Source organism: Lacerta agilis, chromosome 2, assembly GCF_009819535.1.
Source record: "Lacerta agilis isolate rLacAgi1 chromosome 2, rLacAgi1.pri, whole genome shotgun sequence".
Lineage (NCBI taxonomy): Eukaryota > Metazoa > Chordata > Lepidosauria > Squamata > Lacertidae > Lacerta > Lacerta agilis.
Window position 1 is genome coordinate 115,727,871 of NC_046313.1, and position 19,299 is coordinate 115,747,169.

General features: G+C 44.2%; 2 protein-coding genes across 2 annotated transcripts; both read right to left on the minus strand.

Annotated features, from left to right (window-relative positions):
• Positions 1-870: 870 nt before the first annotated feature.
• On the minus strand, positions 871-12,936 carry LOC117042792 (neurotrophin receptor-interacting factor homolog). The gene is made up of 6 exons (XM_033142444.1): positions 12,837-12,936; positions 8,237-8,741; positions 7,967-8,048; positions 7,470-7,543; positions 3,204-3,330; positions 871-1,127 (listed from the first exon to the last, which is right to left on the minus strand). The coding sequence occupies exons 2-6, from the start codon at positions 8,708-8,710 to the stop codon at positions 1,075-1,077; spliced, it is 810 nt and encodes a 269-aa protein (XP_032998335.1). The 5' UTR covers positions 8,711-8,741; positions 12,837-12,936; the 3' UTR covers positions 871-1,074.
• Positions 12,492-19,281, minus strand: LOC117042546 (putative zinc finger protein 56). The gene is made up of 5 exons (XM_033142088.1): positions 19,039-19,281; positions 18,651-18,733; positions 18,178-18,304; positions 15,600-15,935; positions 12,492-12,580 (listed from the first exon to the last, which is right to left on the minus strand). The coding sequence occupies exons 1-5, from the start codon at positions 19,265-19,267 to the stop codon at positions 12,492-12,494; spliced, it is 864 nt and encodes a 287-aa protein (XP_032997979.1). The 5' UTR covers positions 19,268-19,281.
• Between the last annotated feature and the right edge of the window lie 18 nt (positions 19,282-19,299).

Genomic DNA, 19,299 nt, shown 5'->3' on the forward strand with positions numbered 1-19,299 from the left:
CTGTGCTCGACAGCTATGGAACCAGAGTCATCGCACACTGGATCAACATCTTCATCAAGGTATCTACTGTGATCCCAGGGGTCTCCTTCTGGTCCGTCACCTCTAGTTCAGACTCTATGAGCATATATGCGAAATTAAGATTTTGTTTTATTTTTTGCTCCAACGAGGTATTGGCAATCTCTTTTTGTTTAAACCACCCTGAAAAACTTAGTATCATCAGCAAAGTAGGGAGCAGTGATTCTCTTGTTCACAAAACAACAATTTTACTCATACCATTTTTTTGGGGGGGGGGCAGCTGGGGTCATGAGCGATTGGAGGACTTAAATTATGAAGCTGTGGAGACCTAAATAAAAAATCTCATTCTACGGCACTGGCTCTTGTAAAATTCTCTGGTGCTTTATAGAATTCAGCGACATTTTAAAAGCTAGCAAATGTATTATTGGATAAACTTTTCACGGATTATCAAGAATGATGCACCTGATGAAGTTTACTAAATGTACCGCGGCTCCAAAAAGAGAGCTTATGCCACAACAAATCTGTGAACCTTGAGGGTGTTGAAGATAGAAGACATGCCCTTTGGCAAATTTAAATCACAATTACAAAAAGTAGGGAGGTGCAGAGGATGGTTCAGATGAGAACTAGTCTACAGAGTTTATATGTAGTACGGATGCATGGATTGCAAGCTTCTCCCCAGCAGACAGCCACACTTTGGAAATGCCGATGACCTACAAGTAAAGTTCAATGTTTGTAGGTCTCATTATCCTGATTGACCCCCAGAATGATTTTTATTTCGACTTTTAGGAATGCGTTTTTCAAACCTGGCCACCCAGACCCCATTCCCCCCCAATTCAAAATAAGTGACAGACCAAGTGCAAACAAGACTTTTCATTATCATCACCGCTCATTAGCATTTCATTTACATCTGTTCCAACTTTTCCTTCAAGGAGCTTGAGGCAGCATTCATGGGTCTCCTTAGCCCAATGTTATTCACACAACCATCCTGAGAGGTAGCATAGACTGAGATACAGCGACTGGGCTGAGGTCACCCAGTGAGCTTCGTAGCCGAGCGGTGATTTAATCCCTGGTCTCCCACGTCCAGTTAATATTCTTCCGCTTTATTCCACATTCTGGAAAAAAAAGACATAAAAGCTGATACACAGGGGGAAGGGAACCATCTTTCCCCATAGGTCTAGAAATGGGCCACGGCCCTTGTTCACAGACCGGTGTGGAAGAAGAGGAGGAGGAGGAGTTTGGATTTGATATCCTGCTTTATCACTACCCTAAGGAGTCTCAAAGCGGCTAACATTCTCCTTTCCCTTCCTCCCCCACAACAAACACTCTGTGAGGTGAGTGGGGCTGAGAGACTTCAAAGAAGTGTGACTAGCCCAAGGTCACCCAGCAGCTGCATGTGGAGGAGCGGAGACGCGAATCCGGTTCACCAGATTACAAGACTACCGCTCTTAACCACTACACCACACTGGCACCCTTAAGACTACCAGATTTAGACTGAAATCCTGTACATACTTATCATGTAACAATATCTATGGAATCCAGAGAGGCTGATTTCTGAGTAACGTATGGCTATCATGGTGTGACAGCAGTGACCCCTTCTGAACCGCAGTAAGACACTTTTCACTTGCGTTAGATGCACAACTGTAATGTGAAAGGGTCCACAGTAACTTTGAAAGAGGAGGATCACCGCCCTCTGCGTTTCTCAAAGCAGGCGCCAAGGACAAATCATGCCCAGAACTCAGAAGGGTGTTTTGGACTGGGGTTGCATATGTGTCGTGTACGTTTTACCCCTACAAAAGAATCCTGGGAAGCATAGTTGGTTCATTTATTTATTTATTAAAAAGGGGGTGCACCTGCTAAAAACATTTTTGTAAAGGTGATCCTACCTAGATATTTAGATTGTTGATAGGTGCTTCGGTCTTTTTAAAAGTTTATGGTTTATTTTAACTCCTGAATGCTTTAAATTAATGTTATTAATTGTTTGTACCGATAATTTTTATCGTTTTATCTTTTTTGCAAAGTGCAAAAACCCAGAGGTGTATAAATGGTATGAAATAAAATAAATACATAAATGAGATTTCCCCCATCTCTGATATCAGTGGTCTCTTTGGCTAACCAGAAAATGACTGACAGTCTAGTTTGCCCTCCCTAACAACTCTGAAACTCAACAGTCTGATAATTGCTTAGAAGGACATAACTAGAGGAAGCATATTAAGAGACAAAACAGTAGATTGTTGTATGTTCAAGGTTAACTACACAGGGCTTATAATTCCTGGTTATGGAATGTAAAAGTGCTGTCTAAAATGTATACGATACTATTTGAATGGGAGACAAAGAACAAGTAAAATCCTCAACGATACATTGGGCAATAGATATTGCTTATTATAGATATGGAAGCATGGGAACGATTGTGGAATTCAAATATAAAATTCACAGCATGCTATGGCTTAAGAGAAAATTTTATGAAAAAGTTTTATCAATGGTATCTAACATCAAGTAAATGGGCAAAAATGTATAAACCAAAGTCAAGTAAGTGTTGGAAATATAAAGAGAAAGAAGGTTCTTTTTATCATATGTGGTGGTTTTGTGGTAAGGTTAAAGCTTACTGAGAAATGATATATAATGAATTGAAAAAGATGTTTAAAATAACATTTGTAAAAAGACCAGCTTTCCTTTCTACAGCGGCAAGAATGTTACTCGCCCAAAAATGGAAAAAAAGAAGTTCTGACAAAAGCAGAATGAATTAAAAAAACTTATGGAATATGCAGAAATGGTGAGACTTACAAGAAAAAAATAAGAAATCAAGATAACAAACTTTTTATAAAAGAAAGGAAATATTTACAAACAAACTGTAAACAGATAAGAACATTGGCAGGATTATTGAAATAACCTGCAGTTTTATAAGAGTATACATTTAAAGTAGATGAATAAAGGATTAAGTTAATTTGGAATATGCAGAAAATATTAAAGCCCCCAGAAAGGAACAGCAGAAAGAGGGGGAAGGAAGCAGAGTTTCAAAATGTTAAAATGATTGTAAAATTATTGAAATGTACAAAATTGAAAATCATAAATAAAAATTATATATATAAAAAATAGAATCCCAGGTTATCTAGGTGCTGTTCAGCTAAATCGTTGGTTCACCACATATAAAATTATGGTTTTCAAAACAAATATACAGCATGGAGCCTTACCAAGGGAATCCATGATGCCACAGGTCTCCTCCATGACTTCCTTATGCAGAGCTCTCTGGTCAGCATCCAGCAGAGCCCACTCTTCCTCCGTGAAATTCACAGCCACATCTTCAAAGGATGCTGGATTCTAAAAGAAAAAGGAAATAATTCAGATATAGCATATGGAATTTCCATTACTCATTGTTGGGTTGTTTGAATGGGATTGCCTTGCTGCGCATTCTGATTATGGGTGTTTATTTTAATGTTATAATGGTACATTTTCACGGTGTATTTTCATGATAGGCGTTTTGATTTTTAATCTTTCTGTTTGTCAGCTATTTGGAATCCTATTTTAGCATTAAGCATTTTTAAAATCCATAAATAATACTGCTGCAACCAAAATCATCATCATCAAAATCATCAAAATTTTATTCGACCATCAGTCAGAAAACAAGGATTTATCCATACAAAAATTAAAACGACTAAGCATCTAAAGGAACATGACACTTAAGCCAGCAATAAAAGTAGGTTATACATTTAGACCCATGTCAATGCTGTCAATTTTAACCTTACGGCGCTTAAGGGCCAAAAAAAATAAAATTTTTTTAAAAAGGCCTCCAAGGATGCTGTTGGCCCAGTAAAGTTATTCAGCAAAAACAAAACCTGTTTTTCTCTGTCTACAGGACTAGGTTGGGATAGCAGTGGAGCTATAAATTTTTGTCTAAGGTCTACATAAAATGGGCAGATTAGAAGAATATGTTCAGTTGACTCAACCACTCCCAAGGGACAGGGACAAAATCTCTGGGCATATGGGGTAACCAAAATATATATCAAAATTGTCCAGTGGCACCAACTAAGTTTGTTCTGGGTATAAGCTTTTATGTGCATGCACATGTCTTCAGACACATTGAAACAGAAGCCATCAGACCCTTATATATAGTTAGAGGGTGGGTTAGGGTTTTTCTCAGGAGGGTAGTAGGAGATAGGTGATTGACTCAATGGGTATGTGTCACCTGTTGATGATTATTAATGACTTAATTAGTACAGTGGTACCTCGGGTTACATACGCTTCTATTAAGACCTGGTTTCTCCATAGTTTTCAGTTTAGTGATAAGTTGTAATTCAGCAACTTCTCTCTCAAGTCTGTTTTTGAAATTCTTTTGTAATAAGACAGCTGCTTTGCAACCACTAAGAAATAATTCTAGCTACCGTGTTTCCCGTAAAATAAGACACCGTCTTATATATTTTTTCCCCTAAAAAAACAAAAACACAGTATGGCTTATTTTCAGGGGATGTCTTATTTTTATTACCGGTACGTCAGTATGGTACAGCAATCTACATTTATTCAATTATAATTAAGTCGTCTTCTTCTGGAACATCGTCATAACTTTCCAAACCCAAAATTCCCCCCTTAATTTCTTGCAACTCCATTTCCTTTAGAACCATTGGCCCCAGTCTTTCATGTCGAGCAATAGAGCTCTCAGTAAATGAGCAGCTCTTATCCAGGTAACCTGCTCGGAGTGCATTGGCAACAACACTGTCAGTGATTTTATCCCATGAATTCTTCACCCAATTCACGACCTCTTGCAGGTCAGGTTTCACAAAGTTCCCACGCTGATTTCTTGTCATTCTATTTTCAATGTAGTCATTAATTTCCATAAGCAAATGGTCTTTGAATGGCTTGTTTATTGCAATATCAAGAGTCTGCAGATAGGCAGACATTCCTGCAGGAATAATTATTTGATCTATTCTTCTCTCTGCAAGGAACATCTTCATGTCTTTAGCACGGTGAGTGCTGGCTGAATCCCAGACTAGCAGACCTCTTTGGCCACCTCGCATAATAAGCGGCAGCATTAAATCAAGCCACCTCCTTATAACTGCTTGTGTGCACCACGCTTTTTCGGATTCGAGAACATAAATGCCAGAAAAACGTTCAATCTTATCTTTCTTGCCCTTAGTGATGATAACAGGTGTGGCTTTCTTTCCATCCAGACAAATTGCCAAAATACAGGTAACACGATAACTTTCGTGACCAGTGGAGGGAACGCAGATTGAGGAGGCACCCCTCTGTTCAATTGTCGTTTGGGCTCCTTGACCCATAAACACTGCAGTTTCATCCATAGCAATCATGTTGCAAGGTTGGTATTTAGAAAAGTCGATGCCGTCAACAAAGGACTTGAATGCAAGTGCTCGCCTAACAACTTCAGCATCTTCCAACTTAAACAGTGTTGTTGATTTTCTGAGAGACAGTTCATATCGCTGGAGGAAGCCATCCAGCCAGTGTTTTGATGCTTTGAATTCAGGGGATATTTCGAATTGTGGTGCCATTTCAAGGGCAAATGCTTGAATATCAGCCCTGCGCACAACCAAAGCCTTTGCTCTCCTGTCAGCGATCCATTCGCTGATCATGTCTTCCAGCTCATGAAGTAAAGGTTGACGACCTGAACCACACTTGCGCTTCTTAGCATTTCCTATGACCACCTGTAGACTGAGGTTTTCGTATTCTGCCCGCCATTTTTGGACCATTCTGGTATCCAACTTCTTCTCCTTGCAGAAAGCCGTAAGATTCTTGCCCTGGGAGTCTTCTACAATTCCTTTCTTGTACTCAACAGAATAACTCTTTCTTTTTGCAGTCATCTTGTCTGGGGGTTGGCCCTCAGCTGCTGCCTGTCTTCTTACCTAGTAACATAAAAATATTTTTGTTTTTTTAAAAATACAATACAATACAATACAATACAATACAATACAATACAATACAATACAATACAAAAAAACTTAAAGAAAAAGAAAGGGGGAATAAAGTGATATTAATAATAAAAATATTGATTAATAATAATACAAATAAATAGTTTTTTTAAATAAATAAATAAAATTTAAAAATTAATTAAAAATTAATTATTTAAAGAAGAAGAGGGGGGAAAGGTTTTAAAGGTTTTTAAAAAGAGAAAAAGGCGAGGTCTTCTCCAGTACCGGTAGGCCTCTCTCTGGGCTTTGGCCTGTTTCTACCGGTAGCGCACGTGGGCCTGGGTTTAGCTGTGTGTTTCCTCACGGCCTCCGTCTGCTCACCTACCTCTCTTTTCCTTCAGCAGTGGCGGCAGCGCCGTGGTGGGGCTGCAAGGTCAGGCTTCTCTTTTTTTTCCTTCCTTGCTCGCTCCTAGGTCCCTCTCAGAGCGGATGGCTGGGTGTCTCTTTCCTCCTTCCCGGCCTGGCGGCGCAGCAAGATCAGGGCCACGAAAGGACCTTCTCAGTGAGATCGGGGCCGCAAGAGGTCCTTCTTCCCCTCTCCTCTACCTCGGGGGTGGCGGTAGTGAGGTCGGGGTTCCCTCCTTCCTCCTCCGGACCACCCCCAGTACCCGCACGGTTCCAGCAGCTCAGAAGTGGGTCCGGAAGCACTAGGAATGCTGCCCGCCCTCATGAGCTCTATCTAGGGCCGTCATAAGGGAGGTACCCTCCAAAACTGCACCTATCCCTATGGCTTATTTTCGGAGTATGGCTTATATTTCGCGAATGCGAAAAAATCCTGCTACGTCTTATTTTAGGGGAAACACGGTATATCCAAAGGGCTTGTTAATAAGAGGTGGCTGATCATTATTGTCAGAATTTAAACCTTCTTTGAGTGGCCTTCAAAGCCAGGGCCGTCTTAAGGAGATCGTCTGCCGTGGCGCGGCAATCCCTCCGGCGCCCCCGGCGTGCCACCTCTCCGCCGCCTCCCTCCCGCGCTTGCCGCCCCTCGGGGGGGTGTGCGCGAGCGGGGATGAGGGGCGTGGCGCTGGAGCGGCGCAGGGCTCTGCGCGCCCTTCCAGTGCTTCCGGGACAGGAGGTGAGGGGGCCGGCTCGCACTCCCGCACTCCGCCGGGCAGCCGGAGGGTGCGGCGCGGCTGGCCAGCTTGCGCTGCGCCGGGCATCCGGATGGTGCGGTGCGGCCTGCTCGCACTCCTGCGCTCTGCTGGGTAACCAGAGGGTGCAGCGCAACCGGGTAGCTCGCGCTCTGCCGGGCAGCCGGAGGGCATGGCGTGGCCGGCCAGCTCCCTTGTTCCGCCGGGCAGCCAGAGGGCGCTGCTGGCGGGCACTGCCAGCAGGGCTGGTTGGTGGAGGCGCCCTCCAGGCCATTGCGCCCTGGTGCGCCGCACCACCAGCCCCAATGGACGAGACGGCCCTGTTCAAAGCCTTTGCTGAGGACAGATTTTAAAGAGGCAAAGCGCAAGAGAGATTCATCCAGGCCCAGGCAGGTGAGGGGACAGAGCTGGCTACCCCTGGCCCCTCTCTCCCACTGATCTGCTCCCCTACCTGATCTTGTGCCACAGAAGCCGCTTCCCCTCCAAGAGCAGATGGCTGAGGTCTTGTCAACATCATCCTGTCACCTGTGAGAATCAAAGTCAGTGGGAAGACAGTTGAACTTGCTCCTCTCAGAGGTTAAGTGATGCATACTTAAGTACACACATGCCTTAGGGGAAAAAACTTATTTTATTAAAGTGTTTATACCATTTTATATATCACTTGTGTGAAAATGCGACTCTCCTGCTTTGGGCAAAATGTGCAGGTCCCCATGCATAAAGTAGTGAGTTGTTTTAAGCAAGGACATTTTTCATCTGTGGAAAAAACTATTGACAAGTGTCTTCCCCCCCTAAAAATTTTTTTAAGAGGCCAATTTGAGATACATCCCAGTAATATTTACCCAGGGTGCAGAAAATACTAGAGAGAAGTGTCATTCCAGAAAAGATTAAATGAGCCCAAAGCCTATTTCCAAGATCCATGAAATTGGGATAAATCCCATTAAATATTACCAAGTGGCCTCTCTCTGGTGTCCGATGCAGCCATCTCTGCCTCTGAGCAATCGGTGTCCATTTCTGCAACCCAATCCTCTCCCTGAAACAGTAATGATAATTCAAAACACAGAATGGGAAGAAGGATTAGAAAAGGAACGACGGGGGGGGGGGGGGGGAGAGACTTCCTTAGATGCTTTCCAAAAGAGAATGGGCAATTAGTACAGACTTTTGGGATACCCTCCCTCAGATTCTAAAACTTTTGGGTCTATCTAAATGAAACACTCTCACCTGCTGTCCTGCCTGATGTTTCTCCTCTGCCTGGCTCAGGATGTAACCTTCAACTAGGGCCATTGCCTGGGAACTGGTCTCCGCTCCACATTCTTTCACCCAGGTCTCCATCTCCTGTGGAAGGACACTCATGAACTGCTTCAGGATCACCAGGTCCAGGATCTCCTTCTTTGTGTGTTGCTCTGGCTTCAGCCACCGATGGCAAATATGGTAGAGTCGGTTGCAAATCTCTCGGGGGCCCTGTGCGCCTTGGTAGTGAAAATTCCTGAACTGCTGGCGATGTGCATCTGAGCTGTGGGCACGCTGCTCACTGAGGACTTTCTGCAGCGAGGTTCTCCAGGATGCCCAACTGCTCCCAATCTTGGTGGAATTGCAGCCTCTTCCTGCTTCAGGGCCAGCTGAGTCTTCCTCGCCCATCCGCGCTCCAAGGAAACCTCCAAGAGGTCTAAAGGAACTCCTTCGTTCTTCTGCCATTGTGTGTCCTAACGAGAGGTGCTACCAAATCCTACAAAGCCAAGAAGTTGCTCTGTTATAAGATTGCTACACTGTCAGTATAAATGAACTTAAGAAAGTAATGAAAATTACTTTTAGTAAGAAACCAGAGGCCTTTCTTTTGAGCATGACCAATCATGAGATACCCAGTCAGGATAGAGTGTTTTTTATGTATGCCACAACAGCTGCTAGAATTTTACTTGCAAGAAAATGGAAAGGTGAAGAGCTTCCGACAGTAGAAGAATGGCAAATGAAGTTGATAGACTTTATGGAACTTGCTGAACTGACCGCGAGACTCCGAGACCAGAGGGAGGAGAGAGTCCAACAAGATTGGAAGAAATTCAAGGACTATTTAAAAAATCGTGAAAAATTAGATATTTGAAGCAGAACCAGTTTGTTTAAATGGCTTTAGCTAGGTGATGTTATATTAAAATAGTATATAAGAAGTGATGTTATAAATGGCTTAGGTTTGTTTAGTAATGTTTAAGGTTATGTAGTTTAAGAAATGAATTATATATGGTTAGCCGGTATGTTTATAGTATATTAAGAATGATGATGAATGTTTCAGAAAAATAGTTACAAAGTTACCAGCTTAGATTAGTTTTGAACGCAGTTAAGAGAGCGGGGGAAGTCCCCCTAAAGAAGATTCGAAAGTAGTAGTAAATAATGATTTATTTTGTGTTTCTGTCTTTGTTAGGTATGTATTTTTCCATTTATTATTTCTATTGTTGTTTAAATTTGTTTGATGTGCTTTTTTGTTTATTGTTATTGTTGTTATGGTTTTTTGTTTGTATTCGTTGTTTACTGTAGAAAATAAAATTTTTATTAAAAAAAAAAAAGATTGCTACACTGTCAGAAGAGGAAAAAAGCTCGCTGACAAGTGTGGATGAGTCTCACTAGCAACCAGGGCTGGATTATATTATTATCATTAATTCAATAGTGCTCCTGGAAGAGAAGTTATGATGCAAAATATGCAGGCCAACTTCTGGGTCTCAGCCTTCTTCCAGGTGGACCTCGGAGTCACTTCATTCTGCCTCCTCACCTTCTGAGACAAGCAGACCTCAGCACCGTAATATCAGAGGGGTCTGCCTGGCTCTGTCATGGAATTCTACTCAATATTGATCCAGAGCAGATTCCAATGTATAGTAGCAGAGTAAAAACTTAAAAACACGCTGCAGGATTCCGAAAAAAAGAGGCAATTGATATTTCATCCAGCAGAGCTTCACTGCTACTGAAGGCAAATGAGCATAATGGTCACAAATTCAATACAATACATTGGCACTGTCCATAAGAAATCCAGTTGCAGCAGACTTAAGCTTACAATAACTTGTAATAAGACTAAATCTTAACACTAAGCATACTATGTACAAACCACACCAGAAGAGATAGAAAGAGAAAGTGAATCCCAGGCTCTTTCTGGCCTCTTTTTATAGTCAGCATGACCTTGAAGAAGAGATAACAGAACCAGATTAAGCCAGCTGTACTCAGCTTCTCTGAAGGAATAACCCAAACATCATGAACCTTCTGCTTGTTTTTTTCACACAGAGCTTTCCAGAACCCTCTTTCTGCACTAAGAAATAATAATAATAATAATAATAATAATAATAATAATAATAATAATAATAATAATGATAATAATTTATTTGTACCCCGCCCATCTGGCTGGGTCTCCCCAGCCACTCTGCAAACTGATATGTTCCTCCCTGCCTTTCTGTGTTTTAAAACAATGTGAGTGTAGTCAACAGTTGTGACTGAGAAGTGAGTTGCTTGGGCACAAGCCAATGGTAACAAGTGTGTTGTAGTGGTTAAGAGCGGTGTGGTGTAGTGGTTAAGAGCGGTAGACTCGTTATCTGGGGAACCGGGTTCGCGTCTCCACTCCTCCACATGCAGCTGCTGGGTGACCTTGGGCTAGTCACACTTCTTTGAAGTCTCTCAGCCCCACTCACCTCACAGAGTGTTTGTTGTGGGGGAGGAAGGGAAAGGAGAATGTTAGCCGCTTTGAGACTCCTTCGGGTAGTGAAAAGCGGGATATCAAATCCAAACTCTTCTTCTTCTTCTTCTTCTTCTTGTATCCTAATGAGTTGCCATTTCAGTGATGATTCAGTGTACATTTAATCCCAGGAAACAAACGGTGGCTTTCCTGTATGTCTCAAAATACTTGTACACAATCATTATATGTAGATTCATCACTGCCAGCAAAAAATGCGAAAAAAATGCTGGAACGAGGCTTAGAAATGTCTCCTGTTGTCCATTCATTCAATGATAATTCACTGTACAGTACAATGAAATTATAGAACAATTTTGTACATGTCCACTCAGAAGCACAGTCGTACCTTGGAAGTTGAACAGAATCCGTTCCAGAAGTCTGTTCGACTTCCAAAATGTTCAGAAACCAAAGCGTGGCTTCTGATTGGAAGCTCCTGCAGCCAATCAGAAGCTGCCAGACGTTCGGCTTCCAAAAATAGTTCGCAAACTGGAACATTCATCTTTGGGTTTGTGGTGTTCAGGAGCCAAAACGTTCGAAAACTAAGCTGTTCTAAAACCAAGGTATGACTGTACATCTCCTTTTGTTTTTGGGACTTACTCCCACATAAATTAATATGCAGACAAGATTGCAGTAATCAGGTCACATAAAGATTGGTTGAAGCTGTACGGATCTGCAAGTGGGGCAGAAAAATGTGGCTCTTTATAGTACAAAAATGCATTGGTCTGATTAAAGGAAGCAAAACCTAAAGCCTTTAACAGCCATCTACAGTAATTCATTTTTCTATAACCTCAGAGAAGCCATGTGATGTAAGTGAAGCTGAACCTCAGTGATTAGACCAAGGCAATCAGCGAGAAAAAAACAATAACATTAAAAAGTGAAAAAGCAAGGACTCAATGAGTATTTTTGGTGCTATTTCTTAAGGGGGAGTAGGATGTAGCAATCTAAGCTTGAGGGTAGTGCTTAATTTCTGGGGCTTTGTTTATCTTCCACAGCTCTAGGCATCTGCTTTTAATTTTCAAATATTCGGTTCAATTTTCAATTCTTCTAACCATGGCTTCCAGATTTTTGACTATAGGAGGGAGGGATTTGTGCACTGTGTTAAATATAGAAAAGGGCCGTGAAATAGCCAAGGACAGCATGAGGGCACAGAATATGGCCACTGTAGCCCAATATGAGGTTAATCCTAAAGGGAAGAAATGGCCATTCAAACCATTGGTCCATCTTGCTCAGTAGTGTCCACATGTGACTGGTAGTAGCATCTCTCCAAGGCTTCAGACAAGAGACATAAAAGGTGCAATAAAACAAATGGTCACCACCAGCCTCCCTTCCCTTGCTAACCTAGTAAGAAGAAGAAGAAGAAGAGTTTGGATTTGATATCCCGCTTTTCACTACCCGAAGGAGTCTCAAAGCGGCTAACATTCTCCTTTCCCTTCCTCCCCCACAACAAACACTCTGTGAGGTGAGTGGGGCTGAGAGACTTCAGAGAAGTGTGACTAGCCCAAGGTCACCCAGCAGCTGCATGTGGAGGAGTGCAGACACGAACCCGGTTCCCCAGATTACGAGTCTGCCGCTCCTAACCACTACACCAAACTGGCTCTCCATCCAGCTTCCTCCATAACAGGGGAATCTGTGAGTTATGGTTCTTTGCAGGTGGGGGAGGGGGCGGGGCCTCTCTCCATTACTTCTCCTCCCCCATTACAGCCAGCCTTTCTCCTGCATTTGATTCTTCTGATTACTAGACCTCCAATAGTTCTCAGCACTGCTTTGTATTCAGCCTCAAACGATCCTCTCCGTCTCACAGGCATTGCACGTCTGAATGGGCACATGCGTGTGTCCTCCAGAACCCTTGGTGATGATGCCACTGCCTGATTGAGGGGCTACTAAACCTAATCAAAGCTCGATTGGAGATACACCTGCACCGAGATCAACTTTAAATCCTCCCCTCCCTGCAATATTTCAAAACGCATCTCCTGCCTTTGCACGGAGGGAGAGAAAAAAGCTGTCCTCCCTGGATGGAGGCCCTCCTGGATGGATCAGGTGGTCTCCTTTGCACCCTCTCCTTCCTGCAGCCCTGGGACTCCCCTTCGCCCAAATGCACAAAATAAAGGGGGAACAACTTACCGGCTCCCAGAAGGGTCCCCCCCAATGCAGCGCTGGGAGAGACAAAGAACACGTTCCTCCCCCCCCAGGGAGAAGCCAAGCAGGAAGGGACTTTGGAGGGAGGGGCTTTCTCTCCTGGAGGACTCTGCAAGCCTCCCCTAATTTCCCGCCCTATTCCCTCCCTCTCTAGGAATCCAGTTCGGTTCGCTTTAACCCTTACAAAGCCAAAAGGGCGAGAGGGGGAGGGGGCGGGGGGGCGGCTGCTCTTTGCAGGCAGAAGCTCCAGGGTTCAATACGTGCCATTTTCCCAATTATGAAAAGCGAGGTGGAGGGGGGGGGGAAGTCCTGGGGAAGACCAATGGGCAAGGATCACCACTTTCTGCGCCTGTCCATGAAGGAGACAAGGAGGAGCCACCCCCTGAACGCAGAATGGGGTGTTTTGGAACAGGGTTCTGGGCACGCGCGAAACCACATTCACACCGCATGTTATGCTTGCAAAAGGATCCCGGGAGCGGTAGTTTGTTAGAGGCGCTGCTGGGAATTGTGCCTCTCTGAGAGGGGAGCTACAGTTCGCTTGATTTTGAAAAAATTGGTTGGGGTAGGGTGGGGTGGATGCCCTTTAAATGCATTGATTTGTGCGGGCGCGCTCCAGGGTCTCAAACTTCCGATTCCTTGACTTATAGGACTGGACTGGTTAAATCGCGCCGTGTGATTTCTGGGCTTGGTTGCCTACTTCAAACCTCAGACGCCGGGCGCCCCATTTCAGCGCAGGGACCCTGGTCTGCCAGGCTCCTCTTTAAGCCTTGCAAACAGCAGCCCTGCTGGCTCTTATCTATAAGCGCCAACCCACACTTGCTCCCTTGCTCAGTTTGTCATCTCTGCGGCACTACCTTATTTTTGCTCTGCAACCGTCTCCACCCCCCCCCAATATATTTTTTTTTGGGGGGGGGCGGTTGTGATTAGTTCGATTTTTCCGCCCTCCCTGCTCCTTGAGGCTTAGACTGACTGTTATTAAGAAGGAACAAAATAAAAAAAATTCCTTCCAGTAGCACCTGGAAGGATTTTTTTTTTTTTTACTATGGCAAACCAACACGGCTACCTACCTGTAACTGTTATTAGGAAGGATTACCAAGGGCTCTCTGGCCAGCCAGAACTCGTTGCTCCCTGCTTCCTCCTCGGTTTCTTAACAGGGGTTGCTAAGGGCCCTCTGGGCTGCGTGCACTCGTTGCTCCCTCTTCCCTTGTTGCTCCCCTTCCGTTGTTAAGAGGGGTCGCTAAGGGCTCTCTGGGCAGCGTGGACTCGTTGCTCCCTCTTCCCTTGTTGCTCCCCTTCCGTTGTTAAGAGGGGTCGCTAAGGGCTCTCTGGGCAGTTGCTCCCTCCTACCTTCCCTTCCGTTGTTAAGAGGGGTCGCTAAGGGCTCTCTGGGCAGCGTGGACTCGTTGCTCCCTCTTCCCTTGTTGCTCCCCTTCCGTTGTTAAGAGGGGTCGCTAACGGCTCTCTGGGCAGCGTGGACTTGTTGCTCCCTCTTCCCTTGTTGCTCCCCTTCAGTTGTTAAGAGGGGTCGCTAAGGACTCTCTGGGCAGCGTGGACTCGTTGCTCTCCCTTCTGTTGTTAAGAGGATTGCGAAGGGCCCTCTAGAACAGTGTTCCCCAACCTCGGGCCTCCAGCTGTTTTTGGACTACAGCTCCCATCATCCCTAGCTAGCAAGGCCAGTGGTCAGGGATGATGGGAATTGTAGGCCAAAAACAGCTGGAGGCCCAAGGTTGGGGAGCACTGCTCTAGAAGACAGGAGTGCCTGGCATGCTCTGGTCCATGGGGTCACAACGAGTCGGACAAGACTAAACAACAACAACAAACAACAACAACAACGGGCCCTCTAGGCTTTCTGATCCTTTCACCTTGTCTGGAGATGCCAGGTTTTGTATTTATGCAAAGATGTGTCACAATCGGAAAAGTAGAATTGTGTTTTATTTATTTATTTATTTATTTATTTATTTATTTGCATAACAGGATCATTTCAGTTGCAGGTAGGTAGCCGTGTTGGTCTGCCATAGCTGAAACATTTTTTAAAAAAAATCCTTCCAGTAGCACCTTAAGAGACCAACTACCGGTAAGTTTGTTATTGGTATGAGCTTTCGTCTGCATGCACACTTCTTCGGATCAGTTACAGGTGGGTAGCCGTGTTGGTCTGCCATAGTCAAAACAAAATCGAAAATTCTTTCTAGTAGCACCTTAGAGACCAACTGAGTTTGTTCCTGGTATGAGCTTTCGTGTGCATGCACACTTCTTCGGATCGTTCCAGGTCACAGCCAAAACTCTCTATACTCTGCAGATAATTTATATGGTTCCCCCCTTATGTGAATTCTTTGGTGCAAAATGAGGCTTGACTTCCTGTCAAAGTTGTCACCACATTCCAACCATTGATAAGGTTTCTCCCTGCTGTCGCTTGTTTGGTGGGAGCTCTGACTGAAGCTCTCGCCAAATAGTTATATGGTTTCTCCCCTGTGTGAACTCTCTGATGCAAAATGAGACTTGACTTCTTATCAAAGCTGTCTCCACATTCCAAGCACTTCAGTGGCGTTTCCCGCAGGTGGAATTTTTGGTGGTTACCGAGAGCTGATATTGTGTTGCCGTTGCCCCCACTTTTTGATTTCTCCCTTCTGTGATTTCTTTTATGTATAATGAAACTTGCCTTCCTGCTGAAGTTTATTCCGCATTCCAAGCACTGATATGGTTTCTCCCCTGTGTGAATTCTTCGATGGGAAGTGAGATGGTGATTCTTACGAAAGATCCTTCCACATTCCAAGCACTGATATGATTTCTCCCCTTTGTGAATTCTTCGATGGGAAGTGAGATGGTCATTCCGACGAAAGGTCTTTCCACATTCCAAGCACTGATATGGTTTCTCCCCTGTGTGAATTCTTCGATGGGAAGTGAGGTGGTCATTCCGATGAAAGGTCTTTCCACATTCCAAGCACTGATATGATTTCTCCCCTCTGTCAGTTATTTGACTGGGCTTCCGACTGAAGCTTTCTCCATTCTCCAAATATTTATAGAGCTTCCCCGCCTTGTGGGTTTTGTCATTGTCTCCTTTATTCTTGGTTTCCAATTTGTTACCTTCTGCAATAAAGGACAGTGAACAATGCCAATTAATGCTTGTGATAAAGAAAAAAACCAAAGGGACATAAATGGGAGGCAGGTCTTCCTACAGAGTTAACTGCCCAAAGCATGACAGTGATAGCTGGTGTGACTGTTGACTCTATACCACAGAGACCTGGATTCAGATTCCATCTCTGGAATTATACCTATTAGGTGGTCTTGAGGTAATTGCTCTGTCAGTCTAGCATTCTAAGAAAGTTAGAACAAAAGGAGACACAGCTGGCTCATACTGATGGCCACCTAGTTCAGCATCCTGTTCTCACTGTGGCCAGCTAGATGCCTGAGAAAACTTGCAAGCAGGACCTGAACAAAAGAGCACTCTCCCCACCTGCATTTCCCAATAACTGGGATTGAGAAGCATTACTTTCTCTGATTGTGGAGGCACAGCATACCCATGACAGTTAGTACCCATTGTTGGTCAGTGACTATCTATGCATATTGTAGCAGCTGTTGTGAGATTATTACAAGCCGAGCTGCAAAAGCCTCAGCAGAGAGGCTCACATGACTATGTGTCTGTTTTCATCCTGTGAGAAAGCCACTAGTCCTTCCAGCTTTCTCACACACGTGATGTTTTTGTACTGTACTATTGTTCTTTACTTTCATTTCTGGCTCAGAGATGCTGGACACCCTAATGCAAGATCCATAATTTAACTATGCCCTGTTTCTCTCATCTATCATGATGAGAGAGACAGAGTATTCCAACAGAAACTCTTTATGAAGCTCCATGCAGTTACTTTTAACCGATGTATTTTGACCCAAATCTCTCTGGACCAGACAGATTTCACCTATAGATTTCTTAGTATTATTTGGCACGCCAGGATCAACTGCACTGACCTGGCCATGATATTATTTGATGCTTGCAAGGTGTCTGGCTGTCTAGAATAGTCACATCTTCTTAAAATAGTTGGAGATAAGGTAGAAACAATCATCTCCAAATTGTATGCCTCCGTGGAACTGGAGGTATGGTTTAGTCACCAGGATTCTGCTCCTTTTTCTCTCTATAAGGGCACTAAACAGTGTTTTCTTGTGTTTCTAATTTTGCCTGTGTTATCCTCTGAGCTACTGGCTATCTGAAGCCTCTTTGCAGACAGCATTGCTGTTTTCCTCAGTGATCCTGTAGTGAGTCTTGCTGAGATCATGCAGACAACAGCAGAATTTGTAGAGGTATCTGGATTTTGTATTGACTACCGTAACTCTGAATCATATTTTTAAAAGCATTGTAGCTCAGGACTGATCGCTGAAGAATTGATGCTTTTGAATTATGGTGCTGGAGGAGACTCTTGAGAGTCCCATGGACTGCAAAAAGATCAAACTTATCCATCCTTAAAGAAATCAGCCCTGAGTGCTCACTGGAAGGACAGATCCTGAAGTTGAGGCTCCAGTACTTTGGCCACCTCATGAGAAGACAAGACTCCCTAGAAAAGACCCTGATGTTGGGAAAGATGGAGGGCACAAGGAGAAGGGGACGACAGAGGATGAGATGGTTGGACAGTGTTCTCAAAGCGACTAGCATGAGTTTGGCCAAACTGCGGGAGGCAGTGAAAGATAGGCATGCCTGGCGTGCTCTGGTCCATGGGGTCACGAAGAGTCGGACACGACTGAACAACAACCTCAGGCCTGTCTGCCCTAAACACTTCAGGTATAAAGCTCAGGAATAAATCTCTGAGTTATCTGGGGGTACAGGTCCCTCAGACTCTTTACCCTTTTCAGCTTACTTTTGTGCCTGTTCATAAGACAGACCTGAATACCTAGAAAGATCTACACTGATCAGTCTTGGGCAGGGCAGCCACTGTTAAAATTGCTGCCTTGCCCAAATACTTATTCTTATTCCAGGTCCTTCCTATATCGATCCCTCACAAAATGATTAGTAGGTGGCAATCAATCCACAACAAGTTTATTTTACAAGCATCTTCTGAAAAACTAACTCATTGATTTTACATTCTCTCTGGCCAACCAGAAAAGGACTGTGAAGCTACTTCTACCTTCCAATAACTCTAAAACTCAGCTTCACTGGCATGGCCAGTGAAGAGCAGTCTGATAATTGCTTGGAAGGGGATAACCAAAGGAAGTGTATTCAGAGACAAGAAAAGTTGATAATTGCCCGTTCAAAGTTAACTGCAAGGGGTTTAGAATCTCAGGTGCTGCAGCAGAGCTACATTAAAATGTTTCAAAACTGATATCATGACCCAATTCAGAGCCCTACCGAGAGAGGCCACGCTCCCACAATTCTCTTCCATGACTTCCTTATGCAGAGCTCTCTGATCGGGATCCAGCAGAGCCCATTCCTCCTTTGTGAAAAACACAGCCACATCCTCAAAGGACACTGGACCCTAAAAGAACAAGGAAACATTTTCTCCTCAAGATACAGAACAAGGATGATCTACTACTCATTGTTGTGTTGTTTGCTATTTATTAATGGCTCTGTTGTTTTAAGGGAATTGTCCTGATGCTCATTTTAATTATGGGTGTTTATTTTAATGTTTCAATGGAATTGTGACCTGTGCTTTAATGATGAATGTTTCTATTTCAATCTGATTTTAATTCATAAATATACGGCTCGTCAAACCGTTTGTTGAGGAGAGATTTCAAAGAAGCAAAGAGAAAGAGATTCATTCAGGCCCAGGGAGGCACCTTGGATGCCCCCAGCCTCTACCCCTCCCCTGATCTGCATCCTACCTGATTCCATCCCAAGGAAGCTGCTTTTCTTCCACTGTGAAGAGGAGATGTCTGGGGACGTCTTGCTGACAACACCCTGTCACCTGTGAGAGACAAAATTGGTAAAAACAAACAAACCCCAGTAACACTTGCTGGTCTCAGATGATGCATGTCTCACTACACGCGAGGCTGCCAAGCATTGATACATAAATACGGCTATATCAATTTTATATTTCAGTTGTGTGAAAATGTGTCTCTCTCCCCTTTGGGGTTTTGGCCACAAGTCAAATTGTGGGTCCACACGTATAAAGTAGTCAATGAACAAATTACACATTCAGTTTCACTGAATGATTATAGGAACCCCTGGATTTATTTAACACTAAATTGAGATGCATCCGTCATTCCTTACCCACTGGCCCCTGCCTGGTGCCTGGCAGACTCCTCAGATGGTGGGTGCCCAGCGGCGCACACGACTTGAGGGTGTGACACGACGTCGCCACTGGTCTTGCATCCGCTGGCTCTCTGGAGCCACGACAGTGACTGGGCTGGGGCCTCCGTCTCAGCCATGGGGACTCTGTTGGGGCCCACTTTGGCGATAGACAAGCTTCCGGAAGTGCGGCCCGGCTTCTGGGATGCATCTGCGACAGGCCTTGGTGGGCCGGCTAGGATG

Excerpts from the sequence above, each read along its gene's own strand:
- LOC117042546 (XM_033142088.1), bottom strand. The coding sequence starts at position 19,267 with ATGCATCCCAGAAGCCGGGCCGCACTTCCGGAAGCTTGTCTATCGCCA. Across the intron at positions 18,734-19,038 it reads CACCAGGCAGGGGCCAGTGG|GTGACAGGGTGTTGTCAGCA; the intron begins GTAAGGAATGAC and ends TGTCTCTCACAG. Across the intron at positions 18,305-18,650 it reads CTTCCTTGGGATGGAATCAG|GGTCCAGTGTCCTTTGAGGA; the intron begins GTAGGATGCAGA and ends TTGTTCTTTTAG.
- LOC117042792 (XM_033142444.1), bottom strand. The coding sequence starts at position 8,710 with ATGGCAGAAGAACGAAGGAGTTCCTTTAGACCTCTTGGAGGTTTCCTT. Across the intron at positions 8,049-8,236 it reads AACATCAGGCAGGACAGCAG|GGAGAGGATTGGGTTGCAGA; the intron begins GTGAGAGTGTTT and ends TTACTGTTTCAG. Across the intron at positions 1,128-3,203 it reads TGGCATCATGGATTCCCTTG|AATGTGGAATAAAGCGGAAG; the intron begins GTAAGGCTCCAT and ends TTTTTTTTCCAG.